The 22,598-nt window shown below is 52.1% G+C and overlaps 1 protein-coding gene across 1 annotated transcript in view; it reads left to right on the top strand.

Annotated features, from left to right (window-relative positions):
* Nucleotides 1-1,466: 1,466 nt before the first annotated feature.
* The window catches only part of LOC137147666 (meckelin-like), a 28,050-nt gene continuing 6,918 nt past the window's right edge, over nt 1,467-22,598 (top strand). Inside the window, exons 1-18 of the mRNA XM_067539969.1 lie at nt 1,467-1,656; nt 2,222-2,286; nt 2,638-2,703; nt 3,372-3,472; nt 4,151-4,223; nt 4,644-4,721; nt 5,860-5,925; nt 6,600-6,744; nt 12,373-12,490; nt 13,584-13,674; nt 15,467-15,523; nt 16,082-16,180; nt 17,104-17,202; nt 17,708-17,806; nt 18,427-18,529; nt 20,415-20,545; nt 21,588-21,728; nt 22,308-22,388. Coding sequence (XP_067396070.1) covers nt 1,467-1,656; nt 2,222-2,286; nt 2,638-2,703; nt 3,372-3,472; nt 4,151-4,223; nt 4,644-4,721; nt 5,860-5,925; nt 6,600-6,744; nt 12,373-12,490; nt 13,584-13,674; nt 15,467-15,523; nt 16,082-16,180; nt 17,104-17,202; nt 17,708-17,806; nt 18,427-18,529; nt 20,415-20,545; nt 21,588-21,728; nt 22,308-22,388 — 1,803 coding nt within the window. The remainder of the gene's footprint in view (nt 1,657-2,221; nt 2,287-2,637; nt 2,704-3,371; nt 3,473-4,150; nt 4,224-4,643; nt 4,722-5,859; nt 5,926-6,599; nt 6,745-12,372; nt 12,491-13,583; nt 13,675-15,466; nt 15,524-16,081; nt 16,181-17,103; nt 17,203-17,707; nt 17,807-18,426; nt 18,530-20,414; nt 20,546-21,587; nt 21,729-22,307; nt 22,389-22,598) is intronic.

The raw sequence follows: 22,598 nt of genomic DNA, 5'->3' as shown, positions 1-22,598 counted from the left end.
CCAGCAGTGACCATGCTGAATTAAATGGGCCGAATAGACACCCAGTACCAGGCCATTGGCTTCATTCAGAATTATGGCAGGGATGGATATGGCCCAATATCTGGTCGAGACAGGCTTCTGGTCTTTATATACTACATTTAGCGCACTCCTACCTTCAAGCAGTGAGGCTGATGGAGTCTAGAGAGGGTGATCAGATGTCCTGATTTTATAGGAACAGTCCCAATATTCGGGGCTTTGTCTTATACAGATGCCTATTATCCCCCACCCCTGGTCCTGATTTTTCACACTTGCCATCTGGTCAGCTGAAGTCTAACAGAAAACCAAGGGAGATTTCAAGGGAAAGAATCTTGACAGGCAGGTGTGGTCTGAACTGCTCTAGATTAGAAATGTTGCATATTTAAAAGTCTCCTGGAGGCTGTGGTAATGTGGTAAATACTATTGCTTCATGAAATCACTCAATAAAGGCGGAGCACAGCTGAGCAAGCCTGAATCCGTGAGTTTATTCCTGATCCTTCACTTTCTCTTGGGAACACACTGGATTTTCTCTCTCTCTTTGTGTTACCTTCTCTCTGCATTACTGTCCTGTTTCCCTATCCTGCTCCTTGAAGCTCCACTTCCACTTCAGTTGCCTGCCTCTCCGCTCATGCTTCGATACACACAGAGCAGAACGTACTTTCATTCAGAACTGATCTGAGCCTTAGATTAATAAAAACAAGAAAGAACCAAAGTGAAGTCTCCAGGAGAGAGTACTGTGTTTGTGTGTGTCCCTCCTCTGCAGACAGGCAGAATTCTTAAGCTGGATACCCCGTATTCTTCTCATCCACAACTTCCCCCACTGGTTCTAAGAGTCGTATTACTAGCAGCCTTCCGTATTCCTTCCTTCAGACAGGAATCATAAACACAGACCTCGCCCCTCCCTGTGGAGTTACTGAATGTTTAAAGCCAGAGAACAGTTTAGCATCTCCTCTCCATTACAAGCAAATGCAAGATTCTCAGTCCCTGGACACAGGGATGCATGGATTTTACATTTGTCATTTTATTAAACCCATTTCCTGGAACCTTCCCGTCTCCCTGTTGGGTCCCTACAAGAGCATTCAGCTAGTGCGTTGTGTATCTGTCCCCCGGCACCGATTGCCAGGGCGTTGTGCTAGTTGCATGCCTGTTTAACTGCGCAAGTTGCCCTGCTGCTGTTTGCTCAGCCCAAAGATCTGATTGTCCTTGAGTGGGAGGTTCCAGCTCTCAGCTCCCGCACTCTCAGAAGCAGGAAAGCTCAGCAGCGTTTTCAGTTACCCCCCAGGTACATGCTGAAGCAGGTTTTCTGTTGTGTAACACAAGTGGTCGGTGTTGGTAACCATGGACGCTGCTGTCTATGCACACAGGCATATCGCTCTGCCTTCCCCGCAGCCAGCAAGAAGCAAAGGGCTTTGGAAGGAAGCTCAGCAGACACCCGCCGGAGCGCAGTAAAAATGTCTCGCTTTTCAGCGGGCTACGCTGTGCTTTCTGCCTGGCTGCTCTGCCCTCTTGGCTGCTCTGCCCAGACTGAAAGCAGTGCCACCTCCTACACCCCGCCGGGGAACTGCGGCCCCAGCCAATTCCTCGACACCCAGACCTTTCAGTGCAGCCCCTGCCGAGAGCCCCTGGTGACAAGCCCGGAAGGTGAGTGGGGAGCTGGCTTTGCCGCATGCTCGAAAAATGGTTGATTTGCGGGTGCCCCTGAGCCAAACACCCCAGAACTTCAGGGGGGGGCCTCATGACCTTGGAGCTGAATTGTGCAGCAGGCTGCTAACTCTGCAATGGGCCAAACCAAAGGTCCGGCTCAGCCCTCTTGGAGTGGGGGGGGGGGGGGGTGTGTGGATCCAAAGGTCGTGGCTTGGCCTCCTCTGTTGTTTGCTGTCAAAAAACACGCACAATCGAAAGCCTGGCTGCGTCTCTGGCTGCGTGGTTTCTGCCATGCGTTGGAGCAGAAGCCCAGGGCTCCTTAGCCTCTTCCAGCTAACGCTGGTCAGTCTGCATTGGCTCTGGAGTGGCATGAAGTCACCAGCAGAGCTCTGCACAGCGGCAGCGGCTTGCCCCACGTGCTCCAGGTAAGCGTGGCCTCCCACCATGAAGACCTGAGCAGGGTCAGGCTCCAACTTCGGGCGCTCCCAGGGCCGATCCCGCAGCAATCTGGGAACTCCAGCCACCGCCTCCCGCAGCTGCTGATTGCTGCTCTGTTTTCCAGGCCTGAGCTGTGTCTGCGTTGACAGCCTGAACGCAACAGACCATGCGGCGGAGTGCAGCGCTTGTGTAGGTGCAATCGGGATTCTAATCCCCGCTTCCCCCTGGCGTGGTACGTCTCCGCTGCAATCAGAGGCTCGTGTAGACGCCATACCAGAGCCAACGTGCTTCTAGCTAGCTCCAGTAACAATAGCAACGTAGCCATGGCAGCCCGGCGTCCACGCTGGCACTGTCCCTGGGTGGGTACACAGTGACTATTCTCTGCTGCCACCTGTGCTGCTTCTCTGCTAGCGCAATTCACGCTCGCTAGACCCCCACCTGCCCAGTGCGGGTTTACACGTCACAGCTCTGACTGCAATGCAGACAGCCCCTCCGGGTTACCCGGATCCTGCTGCATCCAGAACGTTCTCTTCCATGCAGAGTTCCCGGCAGCCCACCTCGCTCTGGGAGTCCACCTTCCTGGATGGCAGTTTCCTGGCTTGTAACGTAAGTAACATTGCTGCTACCCTCTTGTTGCGCTGGTTCCTCTTCTTTCAGAGAGGAAGGACAGTCTAGTGGTTAGGGTGCCAGCGTGGGGCTCAGGAGACCTGGGGTTCAATTCCTCGCTTTGCCCCAGGCTTTGTGTGTGACTTTGGGCCAATCACTTAGTCTCACTGTGCCTCAGTTTCCCTGGGAATAACAGCCCTGCCTCCCAGTGTGTTACGCAGGTAGACGTTGTAAGGCACTAAAAAAGGGGCAATAAGTACCCGAGGGAGTGTTTCCAGCTAGGGTTTTGGTTTCCAAGTGCTCTCCTTTGAACATAAGAAGTCTGCCAGCAGAGGGGACGGGCTGAGATCTCAGGAGAGCTGAGATGGAGGATCTCAGAAAGGCAGGTGCACGCTGCTTCCTTCCATGGAGATTTTCTTTTTGTCTGTCTTGTTTGTCTGACTTTAAAACCAAAGCCACCTAGACTGAAATGGCAGGTTTAAGGCTTCGTCTCCACACGAGAGTTGTCTTGCCTGAACTCTGCCAGGCTAAAGATGCCTAGGCAAGGGTAGCTGTTCCTGCATGGGACGCGGAATAAGCCGTAACTGTGCCCGTGCTAGGGATTGGCCTGGGGGTAACTCACGTGTTGTTCTGCTGCTATGACCCTGTCTTATTTGCGCCCTCCCTAGAACTCCTGCAACCGGACTGCCTGCGAGCTCCTAACCAACATGGTCATTCTGAACGCCTTCTCCTTGGAAACCCGGGCCTACGACCTGTACGCAAAGGCCAAGTGAGTCCCATGGCGCCTGCAGAACTGGGCGAAAAGCTGCTGGTGCTGGAGGTGAATTGAGGGCCGGGTGGACTGCGCTGGAGACGGATGCTGCCTGGCTACAGCAGGAGACCAGCAGCAGCATTTCTAATGCCAAAATCATGGCGTGATCATGCCGAAAATACCGAAATTCCCTAGTGTGATCCTTGAATAAACTGATCCTTGTGCCATCCAAGCATGAGATTTGCATTTTCGCCAGGCTGAGCCATGGAAGCTCCTCTCCTTGTAGCACCCTCCCCTGCCCCAATCAGCCTTGACCTTCGGCACCACCACTAGGATGAGAAGAGAGGGCCGGGGGTGGGGGGAAATCAGGCCAGTTCATGCACCGAGCCCCCATCAGAAGGTAACGAATTCTGGTCTCTACTGACATCTAGACTCAAAATTGTGGGCTAGAGGTGGACAAAAGCCTGAGTGAAAGTCCTATAGGGGACAATCCTACACTGGCAGGGAGATGGACTGGCTGGGGCCCAATAGTAATAATAGCTCTCTGCTCTAGATAATTTAAAAAACAGCAGACTCCTGATTATCCAGACTGCTTGGGAGACACCGAGTATGTCTAGATTATCACTAATTTGAATAATTTGGAGCATGCATACATACATAATTGCATGGAGAAATATGATTTGATTTTCTTTTCAGAAGCCAGAACCTTCCAAAGCTGTTCTATAGCAACACAGGACTGCCTCCGCTTTCCTTTGGGAAGAACTCCATGGTAAATCACTGCTGATGCACAGACAGACATACAGATTTATGTGTATATGTTAAAAGACGAGAAATAATACACATGTCCTTTATACATTTACCCCAGCCCTGTTCCTACCATGTCTCAGAACCTCCCTGTCTTCACTTTCAACCTACGCTGCCATGTTTGGGGTCTTGTACCTGTACTATTCACGCAAAGTCATGGACAACTCAAGTTGCCTCTCTTTTCAGGAGACCGTGCTCCTCCAAACTGATTTTACTGAACTGAGCGCTAAGAACGAGCTCCCGGTCAAACCTTCACGTAGCTACAGCAGGGGGTGTTGTAAATGCAATCTGTTTGTACTTGTGCATGGAAAAACCCTAGACTTACCAAGCTCCTCTGAAAGATTTTGTAGTTGATGATTCTCTTTATCTTCCCCACCCTGAACAGATCCATTTTAAGGTTGTAAAGTACGATGCCCAAGGACACTTCTTAGGCTGGGAGGACGTGACAGGTGGCACTTTGCAGGTGAGTTAATTTCATTCTGTCCTTCATTCTGGTCGTGTAACCAGGGCTGGGATTCAGTTGCTGGAACTAGGGGCTGGAGGGGCTACTTTAATTTAGTCTGATCCTCCTACATTAGAGGTCCCATGTCCCCCTTTTGAACCACTGGGTCTCCTCAACCATCTCATAATTCCTACATGATATCTTGCTCTGCACGTTAATTCAAATTGACTGGGACATGAACACTGTGAGAACAAGATGGCTGAAGAACCATAAACAAAAGAAGATGATAAAATCAGCGTATCAAGTTGAGGGGAGGCGTTGCACGGGTTTTACAAGGACTGGTGTTAGGAGCCTTCTGATTGAATATCTTCATTAAAGACCTAGAAGAGGGGGTAACCAGCATGATGACAAAAAGGGCAGGTCATATTAAATTAGGAGGCAGTACAATCAGGACAGAGACATAACACAAAGGGGCCTGCAGAGATTAGGAACATGGTACAGATATTTAATGGGAGTGACAAACCCAGAAAGCAAAGGTGTAGCAACCCGGTTAACAGCGGGCAGCAAATTAGACATGAGTTCCCACTCTGGTAGGGTGAAGGGCCGGCAGGGTTGCCTGCAGAGACCACATCACAGATCAGAGGGGAAAGGGGATAGCTTCATACAGCTCCATGGACATAATTACCAGCGAGTTATTGATGATAAATTGGAGAAGCAACCAACATAATCAGGGAGCTAGAAAGTCTAACTTCTGAGTGCAGCTCAAAGATACAAAGTATGTCCAGCCTGGCTAAGGGACAGCCCTTCCTGTTAATGGGAGTTTGTTGGGTGTTGGCACCAAGGGGAGGACAGAGGCCAGAGAGAGGAGAAAGTGAACCCCCAAACTGAAACGCTGACCTGGCAGGTCACAAACCCACCCTCCACCTTCCCCTCTTCCTGCTCCTGGGAGGTTCCCCCACCGCCCCTGGTCACGCTGCAGCATGCAGCCTCTGGCTCTGGGTGTGCGCCTCCGCTGGTGCAGGCCCTGAGCCTACCCTGGCCTGTGGTCTCCTCGCAGTAGCAGCCCCAGGAATGCAGAGGTGTCCCAGGCAGTCAGGTTAGGGATCTGTGGTGCGTCACCGCTGTCTGGTCTCAGTGCCGTTCCTCCTCCCCCCGCTAGCTCTGTGCCGACCGGCAGAGTGCACTCGATGCTGCCTACGCCTTTGGGACATCCTACGAACAGTCGGTAAGTTACACTGGCACCTTCCTTGCCATTCCCCCCCCGACCCCCCCCCGACCCCGCCTCTGCTACACTAGCACCAAACCTCAGCAGGCGGCTGCTGGTGCTAGTCTGGTTGTTAGCAGCAGTAATTGCATGGAGGTGAAGTCCCAGATCCAGAGCTAGGGATTTATTTTCCTCCCTTGAGCCAAAGGAAACACCCCCTCAGCCCTCCCCGCTCTGGGGCTAATGTATTCTGAAATAATACTCCATCTATTAAGGGTATTTAAAGTCCGACACTGCCATGTAATATGTCTGTGTCGGAATCCCAGCGCTGGAGCTCTTGGGATCGAGTCGCTGCTCTGACCCAGATTCCTTCCGGGGCCTTAAACGAGTTGCTTATCTGTCTTGCTTTGACATGCCCCGTGTCCCTAGAATCTCCATGCAGCGACTGAGCCTCCTCACGCAGCACTGGACAGGAGAGGAGGATTTTGCTCGGCGGGCCAGATTCAAAAGCGCTCGGCACTTAGATTAAGTGGCTAACTAACCCCTAAATCCCAGGCAGTGAGTGAGTGGAAATCTCAGGGTCTTTTTCCTCTTAAACATGGAACGATTTTATGCCATGCAGCTAAAGCTGCAGCTGGGCAAGGGAGGGCCAGTCACACTGCATCTGTTTGTAGCAGCCTGGTTTTCTTTTCCAGTGCACTGTACAGGTGTCCAGCCTGCTGAGCCGAGTCCCCGAGCCCGTATTTTACGAGATGTTCCTGGAGTTCTCCGATGAAAAGGGGAACAGCCGGCTGTGGCCGGTTCCGGTGGTGAATCCCCAATCACAGCTGAACAGCCCGGGTGAGATTCTTTACAGCGTTGGTGTCCGTGTATTGATGTTTGGGGGTGGGTTTTTTTTTTTGCTTCTCAGTTTAAAACAGTGGTTCCCAACCTGTGGCCCAGGGGCCAAAAGTGGCCCGCGGCTCCGCTGGCTGCAGAAGGGAGCTGCTGCATTAGTACCCAGGCAGAGCGTGTTTTCGGTGCAGGCTTCATGCTGCAGCCAAAGGGACAGGAGATCAGCGCTCCCTTCCCCCTGGCTGTAGCAGGGAGCACGACAAAGGCCTCCATCTAGGTCCACAGGCGCTGTGTCCCTACTGAAGCCCGAGGGAGGGGAGCACTGATCTCCCCCATCCCCCTGGCTGAAGAAGGCAGCCACTGCCTAGGGACCCAGATGGAGGCCGGAAGGTTCCCTGCTGCAGGAGGGAATATTTTAAAGTGTCATCAAGTTCCGTGGTAGCAGCCTGGTTCCCATAACGATAACAGTAATTGGGTGCCCTGAAAATGGTAACCACGTTTCGATCATGACACCACTTGTAACCCTCCATCACAAGTGGGTGAGCACGGGAGAGCAGTGTAAGACCATTGGCATGGTTAAATGTTTCAGAAATATCCTGTCCAAATGTGTAGCTAGCACCACGTAGAGAAAATACCCCGGCCTCCACGATCATCTGGATCTGACCATAAAAAAATCACACATTGCGCCTCATGTGGAACTTCGTGTGGACGATCCAGAGCTCTGATATGATCCAGTGTAGCTACTGATGGAGAGAGACCCCCATGGAGGCCAGGGGGCCAGGAGATGCTCCTCGCTGAACTCCCCTCTGGCTGCAGTGGGTGTTGGGAGGGGGGGCTGCTGGCAGAGACTGGTGGCCCTTCAGGGTTGTAAAAATTATATTTGTGTCTCTCAAGCCAAAAAGGTTGGGAACCAGTGGTTTAAAACATTTCTCTGCGCATCCTAATATTTCTGTTCAGCTAGGAAGGAGCCCCAGCTACCACCAACCACAGTGAGAAGAGGGGCTGGAGCTCATTAGCCGAGTACCTGTTCTGCTGAGCACTCCGGCAGGACTAACGAACCGTGGTAAGGCAGGGGGCTCAGCTCCGACTGCCTGGTTTGCTTTGACATTCGTTCTGCACAGGCCTGGTCATAATGAGCAGGGATCCAGCGAACGGGCAGGGAAAGGGCCAACCAGGTGTCGTTTTGCACTATAAAGCACCAAAGAGTGTGCCGCCGGTCCTGTCAGTCTGCTAGCTGGCCATCTAAAGGCCTCGTTCGTTCACAGACAGGCGGCGCTGTGTAGTGGTTAGCGTACAGGCCTCTGAGTCAGGATTTCCTAAGGGCTAATCCTAGCACTGCTCCCGATTCCCTCTGTAGTTTTGGCCAAATCACTTAGGCCAAAATGGTGCAAAGCAGCGGCCTCTAATTCTGGGTTTGGGGCCATCGGGACACCTAGACCCCTGGCTTTTCACGCATGATTCCAGCTCGAGACGAGACGAGCTGTCGTTGCTCAGCACCTAATTGTCTTACAATGGGCACCTGCCGTCACATGTCATCTATGGCAATGTTGACCTTGACACCCCCCTTCCACACACACACACACTCCCCACCCTCGTTTGCTCATCTGAGAAATGGGGAGAAAACCATTTACCCGCAAGGATGAATTTATCCGTGTTTACAAAGCATCGTTTAAAAAAGAAAAAAAAATCTTTGCACCTAAAAGGTGACGTTGGACCTCCTCCTACCCTGGGTGCTCAGCAGTTGTGGCTCCCGGAGCCAGCAATGTCACTTCCAGTACAAAATGCTCCGGTTACGTTCCCTTCCCCCACAGCCCTTTTGTGCTACTTGCTGCACTGCTCTGGTGATGGAGAAAGACATTGTCTTGGGCCCTTAATGATCACCGGCCGGCTGTGACGTGCTGCAGTAGAGCCGGAGAACGGAATGTAACAGACGGTGTTCAGTGTGTGATCCGTGTGTTACTGGCTGACCGCAGGAACCAGCCTTCCTGGATGAGACAGCGCCCGAGGCAAAATCTGATCTGACCCCAAATCAGCAAATGGAGATAGTTGGTCCCCCATAATGCCAGTATTAGCCCCAAAGTTGTGGGGTCCACACCACCTATTCCTGATGCAGGCTGTGCACCTAGCCTCGCCCCATGGGAGCTGCATAGAGGTCGGTGGTTATTAGTGAAGAGAGAACTGAAGGGACCAGCTGGCAATGCTGGTGTGGAGCTGGAGTGGGCAGCTAACAGGTTAGGTGGGAGGACAGCACCATGGCCGCATGGATGCAGGGAGGAGAGAGACCTTCTCTTGTCCTGACTCAGCAAAGCCCTCAGGCACATGGTTACGTCCACTGAGCCGTTGTCTGTGCTACAGAGTTAGGGTGATGCAAGGCGTCTACACTCAAAAGACGACCCATGCCTGCTGTTGGGGGGTGGGGGACACAACCCTGGAACAGCTTGAGTCACCCCTGTGTCGTCGTCCCCCCTCCCCCCCAAGGCAGCCACCTCCCCTCCCCTGGAAAGCAGGGGCTACTCCCTGTAGCTGCCAGCTGTTCCTCCTGCCTCTCTCTGCCCGGTGCAGATCACAGCTCGCAGGCTCAGCCGCCCCAAACGGGGGTGGGAGGCGCACTAGGTACCTGAGCAATCTGAGGGGGCACGTGACCCTGCATGCCCCCCCATGTCACCTTTGCCCACCGATGTAACTCGCCCACTACGCCGACTGAATAATGCCACAGCCGCACGAGGCGCAGCGCTTCAGGCAACGCAGTTAGGTTGACGCAACGTCCGTGTAGACGCTGCCTTGCTGACGGCTGCGGTCTTTCAGACGCCTTCCCCCCATGCCCTGCGCCGCTAGTTACATCACTGCAAGCGCTCCTGGGGCGGGCACATGCCGCCGACGCAGGGAGCGTAGTGTGGGCGTGCAAAAGCGATGTAATTTCTGTGGTGGCTGGACGCTGACGTCACTGAGGTCGACTTCATTTTGTAGTGTGGACTTACCCTAAGCTGGGGCTTGCAACCTTACGCTTAACGCAGATTTAAGTCCCACGGATCAGGTAGCATCCTTTTGACTTCAATGGGACGGGAAGTACATGCCGTGGTAAATCAGGTCCTACTTCTGGGCATCACAAGAGCTGAAAAAATCTATTGCTTAATCTGGAGGTCAGAGAAGCATCAAAAAGGATTGGTGGGGGGAGTGTGCGGGGTTTGGGGGGGGGGGATCAATGAATGTAGCAATATGGACAGCTCGGCTACTCGGTATCTGGGGGCGATGGACACACATAATACCTGTAGGGTTGTTAGGTCTTTACGTTCCTGCCCCCTGTGTCTTTAGCAGTGTGGTGAAATGTTACCTGTTTTCACTGACCGCCCCATGGTGAGTTAATTCTGGGCTGCTTCTTGTGCATCTGATCCATCACACATGTTCTTGTTCAAGCTCTGTACATCTGGCATCCCCGTCGGCTCCTTTCTTGGCCCACGTACACAGTCTGTTGGCCCTTGCTTTTGTGCCTTGACCTGGTGCCCTTACATTTCATTCTCATGCACAGATGACACATAACGTTGGTTGTTGAGTGGATTATTCCCTGTCAGATCCTATTTCTTTGTGCAATGGTTGATTGAGTGGCAGCCGTATGTTCCAGCCCATTATCCTTGAGTGTTTTAAAAACGGAGTCATGAATCTTAAGACCTTTATCTGCTGGAAATAGACGTAGAAAAGACTTTTCAGACCCACTTGTGCCCCTGGAATTTGAAACTGGACTCCATTGTCTGGAAGATTGTCTCCTGCTGGCTAGGACTTTGTCTGGCTGTGAAAATGACGCTGCTCTGGGAAAAATCCTATCCCCGTGTAATTAATTAAACCTTTGTCTATTCAAATTGAAAATCTTTAAAATGCAATTTACTCTACACAAAAATTTGTGTCCAATTGGGTGCCTAATTTGCATGCACAGTTACTATAGGCCAATTAGTATTGGCATGCAAATAGCCAGTAATGCCACTAGCTGGCCATTTGAATGAACCCATACACAGATTGCATGCACAATCCTTGTCCTGCATGCACAGATCACGCCTGATTCTCATACACTAGCACAATGCTGATGTGTTTAGGGTTTCTCAGCTCAATTTGATCATTTTTTCCTATGGTTATTTTACAGATAGGAAACATTTGTTAAATGATTTTCCTGGAGACACTGTAGTTTAATGCCTTACACACAGGACTGAGTGTCAAGAGACCTGGATTCTAATCCTGGTTCTGACACTGATTTGCTGTGAGGATGTGGGCACGTCTCTCGGGTCTGGATTTTTCAGATCCAACCTTGTGCAAAAATGGTGGCATACTTATCATCCGTCATGCCTCTTTCTAGTCACTTGCATGCACAATTAGCATATTTGCTCATGCAATTCAGGCACACAAATGGGGGTGCATTTTTGTATCTGCTTTTGTGCCTGGAGGAGTCTGAAGCCCTTGCCCTGTAACATCTCTGAAGCTCCGCTTGCCTGCCTGTGAATGGGGGATGATGCTTTATTTATCTGCCTCCCCGTGTGGCTATGTGGCATGGTTATAACAACATTTGTAAGGGGCTAAGCAAGTGCAAAGCACCATTAAGACCAACTAGCGGAAAGGGTAGGGATCCCATCTCCACTCCTAGGCCCTGTCAGGTAGCCCTTTGCCCCAGGGAGCGCAATGTGTTTTGGGCTCCACTGTGTCACAGTGTTGTGGGTTGGTTTGGTTTTGCAAATGCAGAAATTCTCATACCAGATGTAACCTTTTTTTGCTGAAGTTTGTGAATTTGAAAACAGACACATTTCATTTAAAAAAAAAAAATCATTTGTTACAAATTGTCCACCTCTTACATCCGGGTCGGTTTCCAGCGTCCTCACTAGATTTATTTTGGGTTAGATTTGTCCTTATGAGCGTTCTGCAAAAAGAATCAAAGAAAATTCAGGACCCAGTCCTGCAAACTCTTAAACATGTTTAGAACTTTACTCTGGCGCGTCTACATTGACTCCTGTAGGATTGCTCCAGGGAATAAGGCTATGTAGTCATGTAAAGTGCCTGAAGAATTGGCCTGAAAGCCACAGATGAGGCAACCTAAATCCATGCAGGAGGGAGAAATGGTTTATTGCTATCAAAAAGCAACACGTTGTGCCATTCTCATTTCAGCCTGAGGGCTATCCTGGAATTCCACTACTAGTGAGACATGGGATACCTGGCTTCTATTCCTGGCTCTGGTGCTAGCCTCCTGCGTGACCTTGGGGAAGTCTCTCCACCTCTCTGTGCCTCAGTTTCCCCACCTGTAAAATGGGGATAATGATACTGACCTCTTTTGTAAAGTGCTTTGAGATCTACTGATGAAAAGCCGGAGATAAGAATACTACTACCACCTAACTCTTAGCAGTGAACGGGTGCAATATGATAGGGCTGGTTATGAGGGTGTGTCTTGGAGCAGAGGGCTGTGTGCGTTCTCATCCCTGGTTCTTCGTATGTGGGGTGTGTGGTTAGTTGGCATTTGCGGTGTCTTTGTAAATAGGTAGCTCCAGGCTCAGCATATCTGCAGCCCTTCTCGGAGGATTACATCTTGACTGACTGCCCTGAGTACCAGAAATGCTGGGTGTATCTATGCAGCTAACCCTCCTCTCTGCATGTTTCTTTCAGCCTCCCTGAGGTCTCAGGCACTAAGGAGATTCTTTCTAGTGGATGGGCTCTCGGGCAGGAGCGGGAACCTGTCCAATCAACCCACATCTGTCACGTTGGCAGCCGGGCTGCTCTTAAGGTAACGGGCATGGGCAGGCTACTGGGACGGCCTCCATGGCTGCCATCCATTTTTGTTCCTCCATGTTTGTCTCACAGAAGGGATGTTACCGGCGTTTCTCCAGGAGAATGAAGTGCAGCGTGGCTGGATCTGTAGGAGAGCAAGCCCTGGAGCCCAAAGAATTCAGTCTGATGGGGGTTGGTGGTGCTATGACCTTTCCTCTCTAGCATCAGGAAGAGATTGAACCCGGCAGTGTGTCAGGATTCCCGGGGTTAAGATATAAGGACTGGCCCTTTAATTGAAAGGCCGGGACTTGTAGCTCCACCCCTAGGAGGAGGAGTTCACAGCTAGGGGGCGGAGAGAGAGAGACAGTGGGGCTGGCGAGCCCCATTGGAAGGGGTGAACACCAGCCGTGCCACCTATGACCCACTTAGGAGGTAATAACCAATAAAGGCACCTTTGTCTAGGCCTTGGTATCTGGTCCCAGGCACTGGATTAGTGCCCCCATCTAAGTACTGAGTGAGATCCGTCTGCCGCTAGGTTCCCAGGACACAGTCCCAGCATGCTCAGTGGCAGTCTCGGGGCACTCTGCCTCACCTGGGGATTTTGCACAGCCCCGTGCCGGGTGCCCACAAGCCGCCCGACCAGCTATCTGCATTTTGACCCAACCCAGGGCTAGCTCCCGTGGCGTGAATGCAATGCCCAGAGGTGTCGGCAGGACGCCGCTGAGCTCTGTGTATGTGTAATTGCTAACGCCAACCCTCCTGTTAGCAAGACCAAAGCCTGGGTTCCCAGGCCGCCTGGCTTGCCCAGAGGAGATGGTGTTTATAACCAGCCAGCCACTCTCTAACGTATTCCTCCCCAGCTGAAAGCTAGCACCTCCTTTATCACCCTCTCCCCAAGGAGATCACGTTCCACGCGTCTCCCTCGTGCTGCGACTCGCCATCTTCTGTGCAAAAAGAACATTTTAATCTCCCCATCCCGCTCTGCACGGTTAACTCCACTCGTTTCCCACAGAGGTTTCATTAAAATTCATTGTTCGCCTCTCCAGCTATTTGCTCTGTCCCCCGGATAACCCCTCTCTGTTTTTTCCCTCCTACGCTGGCTCACGCAGTGTTGACTTGCCAACCAGTAGCCCAGGAGACCAGCCTACTTTCCTGTTGACAGTGAAGTATGCAAAGCAAAACAGCGCTGCAATAACGCAGGCAAGTTTGTGGCACCGCAGGATCCACTTGGCAGGAGCTGCGGAGGGGGAGAAATAATGTGAAATGAAGCAGCTGAAACAACAAGGCCGCGCTGACTTTCCTTTGAGTTCCCCAGCGCTTGGCAGCTGTTGCTTCAGCAGGTGATAATTAGAACCGGGAATGAGCCTGGATGTTGTCAGGGTTGAGGCTGAGTTCAATTGTTCTTCCTCTCCCTGAGCCCGCACTTTGCCAGCCAGGTAGGAAATGTAATGAACTCGCCCTCTGTGCGGGAGGCTGGTGGATGGGGGTGTATGCGGTCGTGCATTAAGAGGCCAAGCCTGATGGTGGCTCGGGGCCAGGCACGGGAGACCTGAGCTGAGCTGAAACTGTGCAGACTGGGGGATCTCCAGCGTGATGCAGAGACGATGCACCTGGACCTGGTAGGACAGGTTGGGCGCAGGGCGTGAATGGATCGCTGGCTGCTTATGGGCTTCCCACGTGCCAGTCTCTGGCAGCATCCTTTTCGGAAGAGGTTACTCATTTCTTTTAGCCAGAGGAAGACGCCTTCCCTGTGAGATCAGCTGCCCCTTTAGGGCCAAGTTCTCAGCCCTGCCTTAATGGGGCCTCTGTCGTTGTGCCCACGCTCATTAGCAGTGCAGTTTAGGTCACTCGGACATCCAGGTACCTCATTCATGGGACTGTTTAGCTATTATCACGTGCTGTACGCTACTGCCAGTGCTGCGTGACAAACCTGCCCACGGGGCACCTGTCACCAGGGCATCTGATCATCAGCTGGGAACATTAGTGGGTCTGGAACCAGCCTGGGGGGAAAAAGGGGGCACATATGTCTAACTCTGCTGGAGGAACAAAAGCCTGAAAGCCAGCCAACTGATGCCATCTTCTGGGACATGCACATTTCACTGTGCCCATCAGCTTTCTCAAAGTCTGCCCCTATGCTGGCAAAAGTAAGACCTGTAACTAACAGCACCATGGTCTAGTGGGTAGACCACTGGACTGGGAGTCAGGAGACTTGCCTTCTATTTCTGGTTCTACTAGTGATCTTGGACGACTCACTGCTCCTCTCTGTACCTCTCTTCCCCTTCCAGCCTTTGGTCTGTCTTGTCCAGTTACACTGTAAGCTCCTGGGGGCAGGGACTGTCTTTCCTAGGGGGTTGTACAGTGCCTGGTGTGCTGATCTTTGTTGGAGGCCCTAGGCACTACTATAACACACTACAATAAAATAATTCCCCGGGGGGCAGCTCTCCAGGTGGTAGCTATATTGTGGGCAGGGCAGAGGTGGACTCTGGAGTGTTTACCTCGGTGATGTCTAACCTTGTTCTGAGCAGGTATTGACGACGTGGTGGTAAAAGCCCCTGTGTCCTGGCTGCACCACAGCTTCTGCCACCACGACCACCAGGGCGAATTATGGGTCATGTTTTTGCCACTGTAGACAAGGTCTTTGTGAGCATCTCGCAGCTTTTGCCAGGCAACATCATTGTCAGGTTAGACGAATGTATTGAGATTGCTGGGTCTGGAATAACTAAGCCGAACATCAATGGTGCTCACCCTTGTTGTTAAAGCACCAACAGGCCGAGATTTCCCAAAGCGACTGGTGATTTCTGGGGTGCAGAACAAAACAAAGCTGGTTTTCAGGGGACAGGAGCTCAGCACTCTGCGAAAATCGCACCGTTGAGGCCCCCCAAAATCACAAGTCGCTTGAAAATCCCGGCCAGTATTGTCAATTCAAAGCTCTTATCCAAGCCTGCCTCGCGGCTGCCTCCCTTGCTCACTTGTTTCTTTCTTTCCCTTGCAGGTATCGTTCGCAGTGTCATACACCTGGAGTCCTGGAACATCTCAGCGAGACACAGATGTGAGCAGTAATCATTCGCACCGGCTGCACCCCGGGGCACTGGGCTTGCACCGGCCCATCCAGATGTTGGGGAAGTGCCTGGAGGAGATGGCGAGGCAGTTGTGGGGCATGGAGGGAATGATGGAGACTTGGGGCACTGCACCTGTTCAGCCTTAAAGAAATAAATGACCCCCAGTTAGGACACCAAACGAGGTCCTCCAGGGATGGATTCCCTTCATGATAAGCAATGAAGGGAAACCTGGGACCAGGGACCTGCAAATGCAGGAGTTTCTGTATAAGAATGGCCTTTCGCATCCCGAACATCAGATGCCACACTGCCTTGTGTGTGCACAGGACTCATAGATGCTAATGAATCAGCGCAAGTTGGATTTGAAGCCAACTATTGACCCTATTCACGGCTTTTAAGGCCTGAAGGGACCATTATGACCATCTAGCCTGAAGCGTGGGTGTCCAGCCTGGGATGTTGGGATGGGCAGGTGGAGATGTGCTTTCTGTCCCTCCTGCTGCTTGCCTTCTCTTCTGAGTTCTGGAAAAAATGACCGCTGCTTTCTCTGACAGATAGCACTTGCCAGCCTGGGCTCCCTGGCAGCCTTGTATGCCTTGCTGAAGACCAGCAGTTGGGTGCGGCGGTCTAGACTTCAGAACATAGGCTTGAGAGTAAGGAAGAGGCCGTAAATGTTGGATATGTACCTATATATGGCAGATTGCTGCCTTCGGAACGTCGCAAGAATGTGCTGATACCCCAACACTGAGGCTGTCTGGTTCCCAACTGGTCTGTTACAAATTCCCTGTCTCATGGTCTTCCTCGGTCCCTACTTGCTAGATTTTAAGAGGTTAAAATGCTATGTGCATTCCCCCTCTCCTCTGAATCATGGAATCTCTTTAAAGCTCCCCTAGCGCCGCTCTCTGGTTCGGGATTAAAGCGCAATGTGTATGAACACAAAGGCAGGGCTAAGAGCTCCGTACACAAAGTTGTGGGTACAACAGAAACCTGGGAATTCGAATACTGGGTGTAACGTGGGAATAATAACGCCCACCCCACAGGGAGGCAGAGGTTTCATTCATTGGTATCTCTAAAGTGTCTGAGGTCCTAGGATGGAAAGCACTAGAAAGAGAGGAAATTCCTCCGTATCATTTTGGCACAGAGGCACCCAGGTTGACTCTCCGCATGGCCATCATACAGCTAGAGTTGCCGATCCAGCGGCTTTTGAGATGACGTCATGAAGCCGTCCGAAAGCTGCTCTGCGCTGGACCGGGTGTTTCAGCTACGTGGGAGGGGGGGAACGGCTTGATCTAAGACAGGTTTCCCTGCTGGAGGGCATGATTGCCATGTTTAGGACCACATTCACCCCTAGCGAAAGCAGGCACAGCTCCCGCTGGAGTCAGTGGGTGCTGGGCTCCTTAACGTCCGTGCTGGAATTGGCCCAAGATCTATAAAGCTCTTTGGGCTCCTTCTGGATGTAAAAAGGATTCAAAGTTCTTGCAGTTGACCCCAGGGGAAAGGTCAAGGGTCGAGCCAACACACCTAGCAAAGGTTTTCCTCCTCCCAATATTTGTCCATTTCCTTTTTCCTTCCACAGATTTTAGTCAAGTTCTTTGCCTTCTTTGCTGGGGCTCTGGCTAACGTCTTCTTCATGGTCTCCCTGGGAACTGGGATTTATTGGCTCATTGTTTTCAAGGTGAGTCCTTGTGTTTCTTTCTGCATTCTGCCTGGTTCTTTCCTGAGCGGGTCTGAGCTGCTAAGGCCCCAGCTACGAGGCTTCTTCGCTTACTTCTGTAGCTCCCTGAGATCTGGCTGGTTTGGTGCTTTATAGATCTGGTATCAAGTTACACTTGAAATCTCCAGGTTCTGCATTTTCTTTATACCCCTGCCTCTGGGGACGGGGAAAGTCGGTGGCAAGCCAGACACAGGATCAAGCTCAGCCAGATGGCTGAGGGTTGAAGCAGGCTCAGAATAGAGGTGTCTCTTTCCTCCAGGTTCCCGGTGGCAAGGGATGGAAACCCAGTTGCTTGGGATATTTAAAACCTGACAGACAAAGCTCTGGGGAATCTACCATGTCAGCTAGAGCAGCAGTCCTCTACCGGTGGTTGAGGATATGACCCCGGATTTTGTCACCTTGATCTGAAATGACATGATTTTTTTCTCCCCTCCTCTTCTCTAAATTCATTTAATCCATCCCCCAGGGTCAACAGTCTTCAGCGGTTGAAGTCACAGTGCCCCCTGCGGGCAGTCAAATAGAAACCAACTTTATTATCTACTTGTCCTGTGCTTTTGTGTTAAAGGTAAGGAGGAGGGCGTGGGGGGCAGAACTGGCTGTTGTGGGGCAGTCTGCCCGGGAGTGTGGGAGAGCGTGTCCCAAAAGAGCTTCAAAACCCACCTAAGAGTAGGTTAGAGGCCAAAATACTGGGGCAATGCTCTTTTCTTTGCGGTTCTGGCCTGGCTGACGGCTGGAAAAAGCCTCTTCTCCTGAGATCTGGCAAGTTCTCATTGCTTCCCTGCAAATGAGGTGTTACTTTTGCCTGCGGCTCCCTTTGCTAACGCCAGGCCCGGCTCAGAGAGGCTGTGCGCCCTGCAGCCAGGAAACTTGGCAGCTGGTTGTAGTTAGCTCTCCAGTGGCCTGTGCGTGGGGTCGCTGTGTGCTGAGCTCCGTCGCCAGACGCCCTCCTGCAGCACTGCAGTGGAATCCAGGCTGCCTGCACCTCTCCTCTGCCCCAGGGACTGCCTCTCCTTCCTGAGCAGCTGGGAGAAGGCTTAGCTTTTGCCACACTGCCCTCCGCCCCACCAGAGACATGGCTCCACAGAGGGTCCCCAGGTTTGGTTGAGCTGGCCCTGTGGCGTGAGACTGCAACGCCGACTGGCTGCGTGGTAATGAGCTAAACCTTTCTGGCTGCTCTTATTTCAGGCCCTGGATCTGCTTCATCTCCTGATCACCCAGCTCTCCATCTCCATCTTCCTGATAGACTGGGAAAAGCCAAAAGAGACGCCAGCATTTAAAGCACCCACAGGTCAGTTAACCCTTTCCCGCTCCGTGCCCTCTGTGTTTGTAAACCACCCTGTTGCAGAGCCGCCCTGATTGGCCTCCTGCAGCAGGCCACAGCACGACAGACGCATCTGCCTCGGTTTCCCTCCTACTGAGTCCCCAAAAATAGCCCCAAAGGTCTTTCTTTGTGCGAATGGCCCTTGTGGGGTTAATTTCTGACAGAAGAAATCCCTGTGCACGTAACAAGTCCCAGCACCATAAACCAGGCAAAACACCAATACGGTCCCCAGCTCTCCGGCACCGCCCTGGTGCCCATCGCCCCCCAGGTGCTGTCCTGCCTTCTGAACTCACCCAGTTGGGAGCATCTCTTCTGGCACAGGGGCTCTGGACCTACTTCATGCACAGGGCCCAGCTTAAGGATTTTATAAAACACCAACGTTTGCAGCAATATAAACGGGATGTCCTTTGGTCCCTCTTTAACCAGCAGGGGATGGCGACATGGTCTAGTGAGACTCGGGGGACTCTGAACTCTTGGTTTTGGTCCTGACAAGGGCGAGGGATTCACTGCGCAACCTCAGTGAAGTCAGGGTGTGTCTACCTGCAGTCAGAGGTACGGCTGCAGCACGTGTGTGGACGTACCCGAGTTCACTTCGATTTAGGGCGCGCCAATGGGAATTTTGCCCTTGACTTCGACAGCCAGGATTTCATTCCCCCCCCCGGCCGCTTTGTTTTCAGCGAGGCTGCGCAATCAGCGTTGCAACGTCTACGTCTCGTTTTCAAAAGAGATTTAGGAGCCTGGCTCTTAGCGGGGTGGTGCAGCCCTGAAACTGCAGCAGCGACTAAAATCCCTTTTAAAAGCCGGGCCGACGTGAGTGAGAAACATAATCCCATTGATTTGTGCCTAAGTGGTTTGGGGGCAGGGCTGGATTAACGCCAGGCAGCTGGGGCTTTAGGGGCTGCAGCCCAGACCCTTGGGCTAAGGGGGGACCCCCGCAAAAATAAACCCATAATTAGCTGGGCAGGGGATCTGGGGGATGCCCCGTGTGGGGATGGCGAACCTGGGGAGTCACAAGAGGCTGGGGGGGAGAGGGGAGGGATGTGCATGCTGCAATTGGAGCCACCCCCAGGGCCTGTCTCCTCCGCACCCTCCTCCCTGGCTGAGCCACTCAGGATCCCCGGGGTTGCTGCAGCGCTCGGCGGGCCTCTTGCCTGCCCGGCCAGCTGAAAAGGAGCGAGCCTCGCCAAAGGTCCAAAAAGCAAGAGCGGAGAGTCGGGCCGTGTGGCTCTGCTCTGGAGGAAGGAGCGAAGGGCCCCGGGCAGGGGCTGCGGGAGAAACCCCCTGTGGGGGCTGCGCAGTAAAGTCCTGGGAGAGCGGGGCTAATCCCTCGCGTGGGCACAGCCCTGGGAAAGCTCCGGTTCAGCCCTGGCAGGGGGCAGACACACATAAAGGGAGGGGGCGAGGAGGAGAGAAAAGACTTGTATACAGGGACCCCTCCACAATCGAATTGCCCCGGGCCCACAGGAGACTTCATCCAGCCCTGTTGGGGGCCTCTGAAAAATCCTGCCCAGGGTGTCGAAAGTCAAACACCCAGAGAGACCCTTTGGGGGAAAGCATGAACCTTCCCTCCTTGGTAAATGGGGGTGATAATCCCTGTGCTACGGATTTAGCTAATGCGTGTTTATAAAGCCCTTCCAGATCCTCCGCACTTCTGGGAAATCAGTGGCTGCTCGGCAGGCGGCTATCTTGGGAGCCGGCTCACCTCTGCTTGTCACCATTTCATACGGAGGGTGGTAAATTAATGGAAGTGAAGCTCAGGGAAACCCAACTGTGCGGGGCTTTGTGTCCTAGGGCCTCAGTGCCGGCTTTCAACATAAAGCCCATGGAAATCAATGTGGTGTTTTCCCCTCAGGAGGGCAGAGGGCCACTTCCTCTGTGAGTATTTGGAGAACTTTCTTGATCGCCAATGAGTGGAACGAAATCCAGACTCATAGGAAATTGAATCCGTCGCTTCAGCTGTTCGCAGTGTTACTGCTCCTGGAGGTAGGCGGGGAGCGGGACACCTGGAGGAAGTGAGTAAGCTCAGGGATCTGGCAGCGGCCCACCCATCGCCCCAGTGCTCTCCCGGGACCTCACTCTGGATTTGACACCGTGGAAAAGCGCTGCCACCCCTCTGTAGCTCTGAGCGCAGAGGGGACAGAGGAGAAATGGGGGCTTGTTTGGGATTACAACTGAGCTCAGGGCTCAAGGCGGAGGAGATGTGTTTCATATTTTAATCCCGACCCGTCTGACCGTCTGTAACGACGCGGAAAGGTTTCCACACAGCATCTCGGCGACTGGAATGAGATGACTTGTAGTTATATTGTTCAGCGACCAGATGTCTTTGTGTGCTGTGGAAAGAGAGAGAGATTCAGCCAGGTTATGGTCTCTGGTACAAAGAGGGGACAAAGCCAGATGTGTGGAGGCCTGGTTAGTTGTGTCTGTTGTGTAGAATCATTTATTAAATGCCTCCTATTTAAGGACTGTGATTTCGTGATTCTACATAGCATGGTCCTCTGAGTACAGACTGGTCAGAGCCTGGCAAAAATTGGGAAGTGAGAGAAGAATCCTGTTTCTTGGTTAATTCCTTTCCAGAAGCAGCTCTGCCTTTGCACCTCCAGTTTGTTGCCTTTGCAATGACTCGTATTTGTGCACCCAAGCAGCATTTGCACTTGCAAATTAGGCAATTAATTAAGCACACAGTTTGCCTGGGCAAATGTGGCAGTTTTTGCATGTGAAAAAAAATGGTGCATACAAAATTCTGGGTGGTGATTTAAAAGCTGTTTGAAAATCTGTTCCTAAGAGCTTAGAAAGCAGGGACCTGTCTGTGCCCTGCCCATCATCCTGGGATTTGAATGCCATATGTGCTGGAGACTCTTGCAGAAGGGTTAGGAATTCAGGGAATGATCCAGGTTTACTGTAACCTTCCAGGATTTGCCTTGATCAGTTATTATTTATTCATGCCTGCAATGCGCTCAGGTGCCTCACTGCCCCTAGAGAACTCCTCTCATGTAGGGGTTCTGATTTAGTTCACCTGATATTCCAGGTTGTGGGCTTGAAGAATATCGCATCGCGAGACCTGAACCTGGATCTGCACCCCGGCGCTGATGCCTACCGAGCTGCCTGGAGCCCAATCCTTCGCTTTGGGATTGCTGCATCTCTCTGGCTGGCACTGGCAATTGTGCAGGTTACTCTCTGCCTGTCGTGGGGATACTTAGGGTGTGAAAGGAGCCTAGAGCACTCGGGATCAGGCCCTTTTTGAGAGAAGGGAGGCTCAACCAGATATCAAAGTTCTCCTAAGGGTGTGACAGAGACTGGTGGCCCTTCAGGGTTGTAAAAATGATATCTGTGGCCTTTGAGCCAGAAAGGTTGGGAACCACTGGGTTAGCCTCTCGTCTGAAGGATGGCACCTTTAACGAGGCTCCTTTCACTCTTCCACTACTGCACTGTCAAAGAATGATGGAGGTTGGAGAAGGAAAAGACCTATTGGGTCATCATCCAGTCTAGCGTTAATGTCTGAAATGCTGGAACGTCCGTCAGCGCTGGCTTCGAGCCTATGAATTTAAGTGGGACTCAAACTTGTGCCTGTCGGCTTGGAGGCAAACGTGTTTCCCTGAGAGACACAGTGAAGGACAAAAACGGATGCTCCTGAAAAGGTGGGAGGAAGGGAGGAAAGGAAACTTTGTATTGTCTTGCTTCCCAGGATGTGTTATGTAGAACGTCTGCTAAGTAATGATGACGCAGCTGCATGCTGCTGTTTCTGCAGATCATATTTTTCATAGGCATCTATGAGCGGTTTGTGGAGGACAAGATTCATCAGTTCGTAGATCTCTGCTCCGTGAGCAACGTGAGTCTTGCCCTGTGTTAGTGTCAGATCACATGCACTGAGCCAGCCCCTGCATTAAAGTCAATGGAGCTGCACCAATTTACACCAACTGAACCTTTAAAGGGGCACTGTTACGATGAAAATTGTATTGTAAAACGATGTCGTTTCTTTGTCTCCCTAACAACACCCTCATTAACTAAACTCTCAGATTCTAATTTCCTTGCCACCTGA

The sequence above is a fragment of the Emydura macquarii genome, unplaced genomic scaffold (genome assembly GCF_026122565.2).
Source record: "Emydura macquarii macquarii isolate MOO-44397 ecotype Brisbane River unplaced genomic scaffold, CSIRO-AGI_Emac_v2 contig_561, whole genome shotgun sequence".
Classification (NCBI taxonomy): Eukaryota; Metazoa; Chordata; order Testudines; family Chelidae; genus Emydura; species Emydura macquarii.
This window is presented reverse-complemented; position numbering and strand designations above follow the sequence as displayed.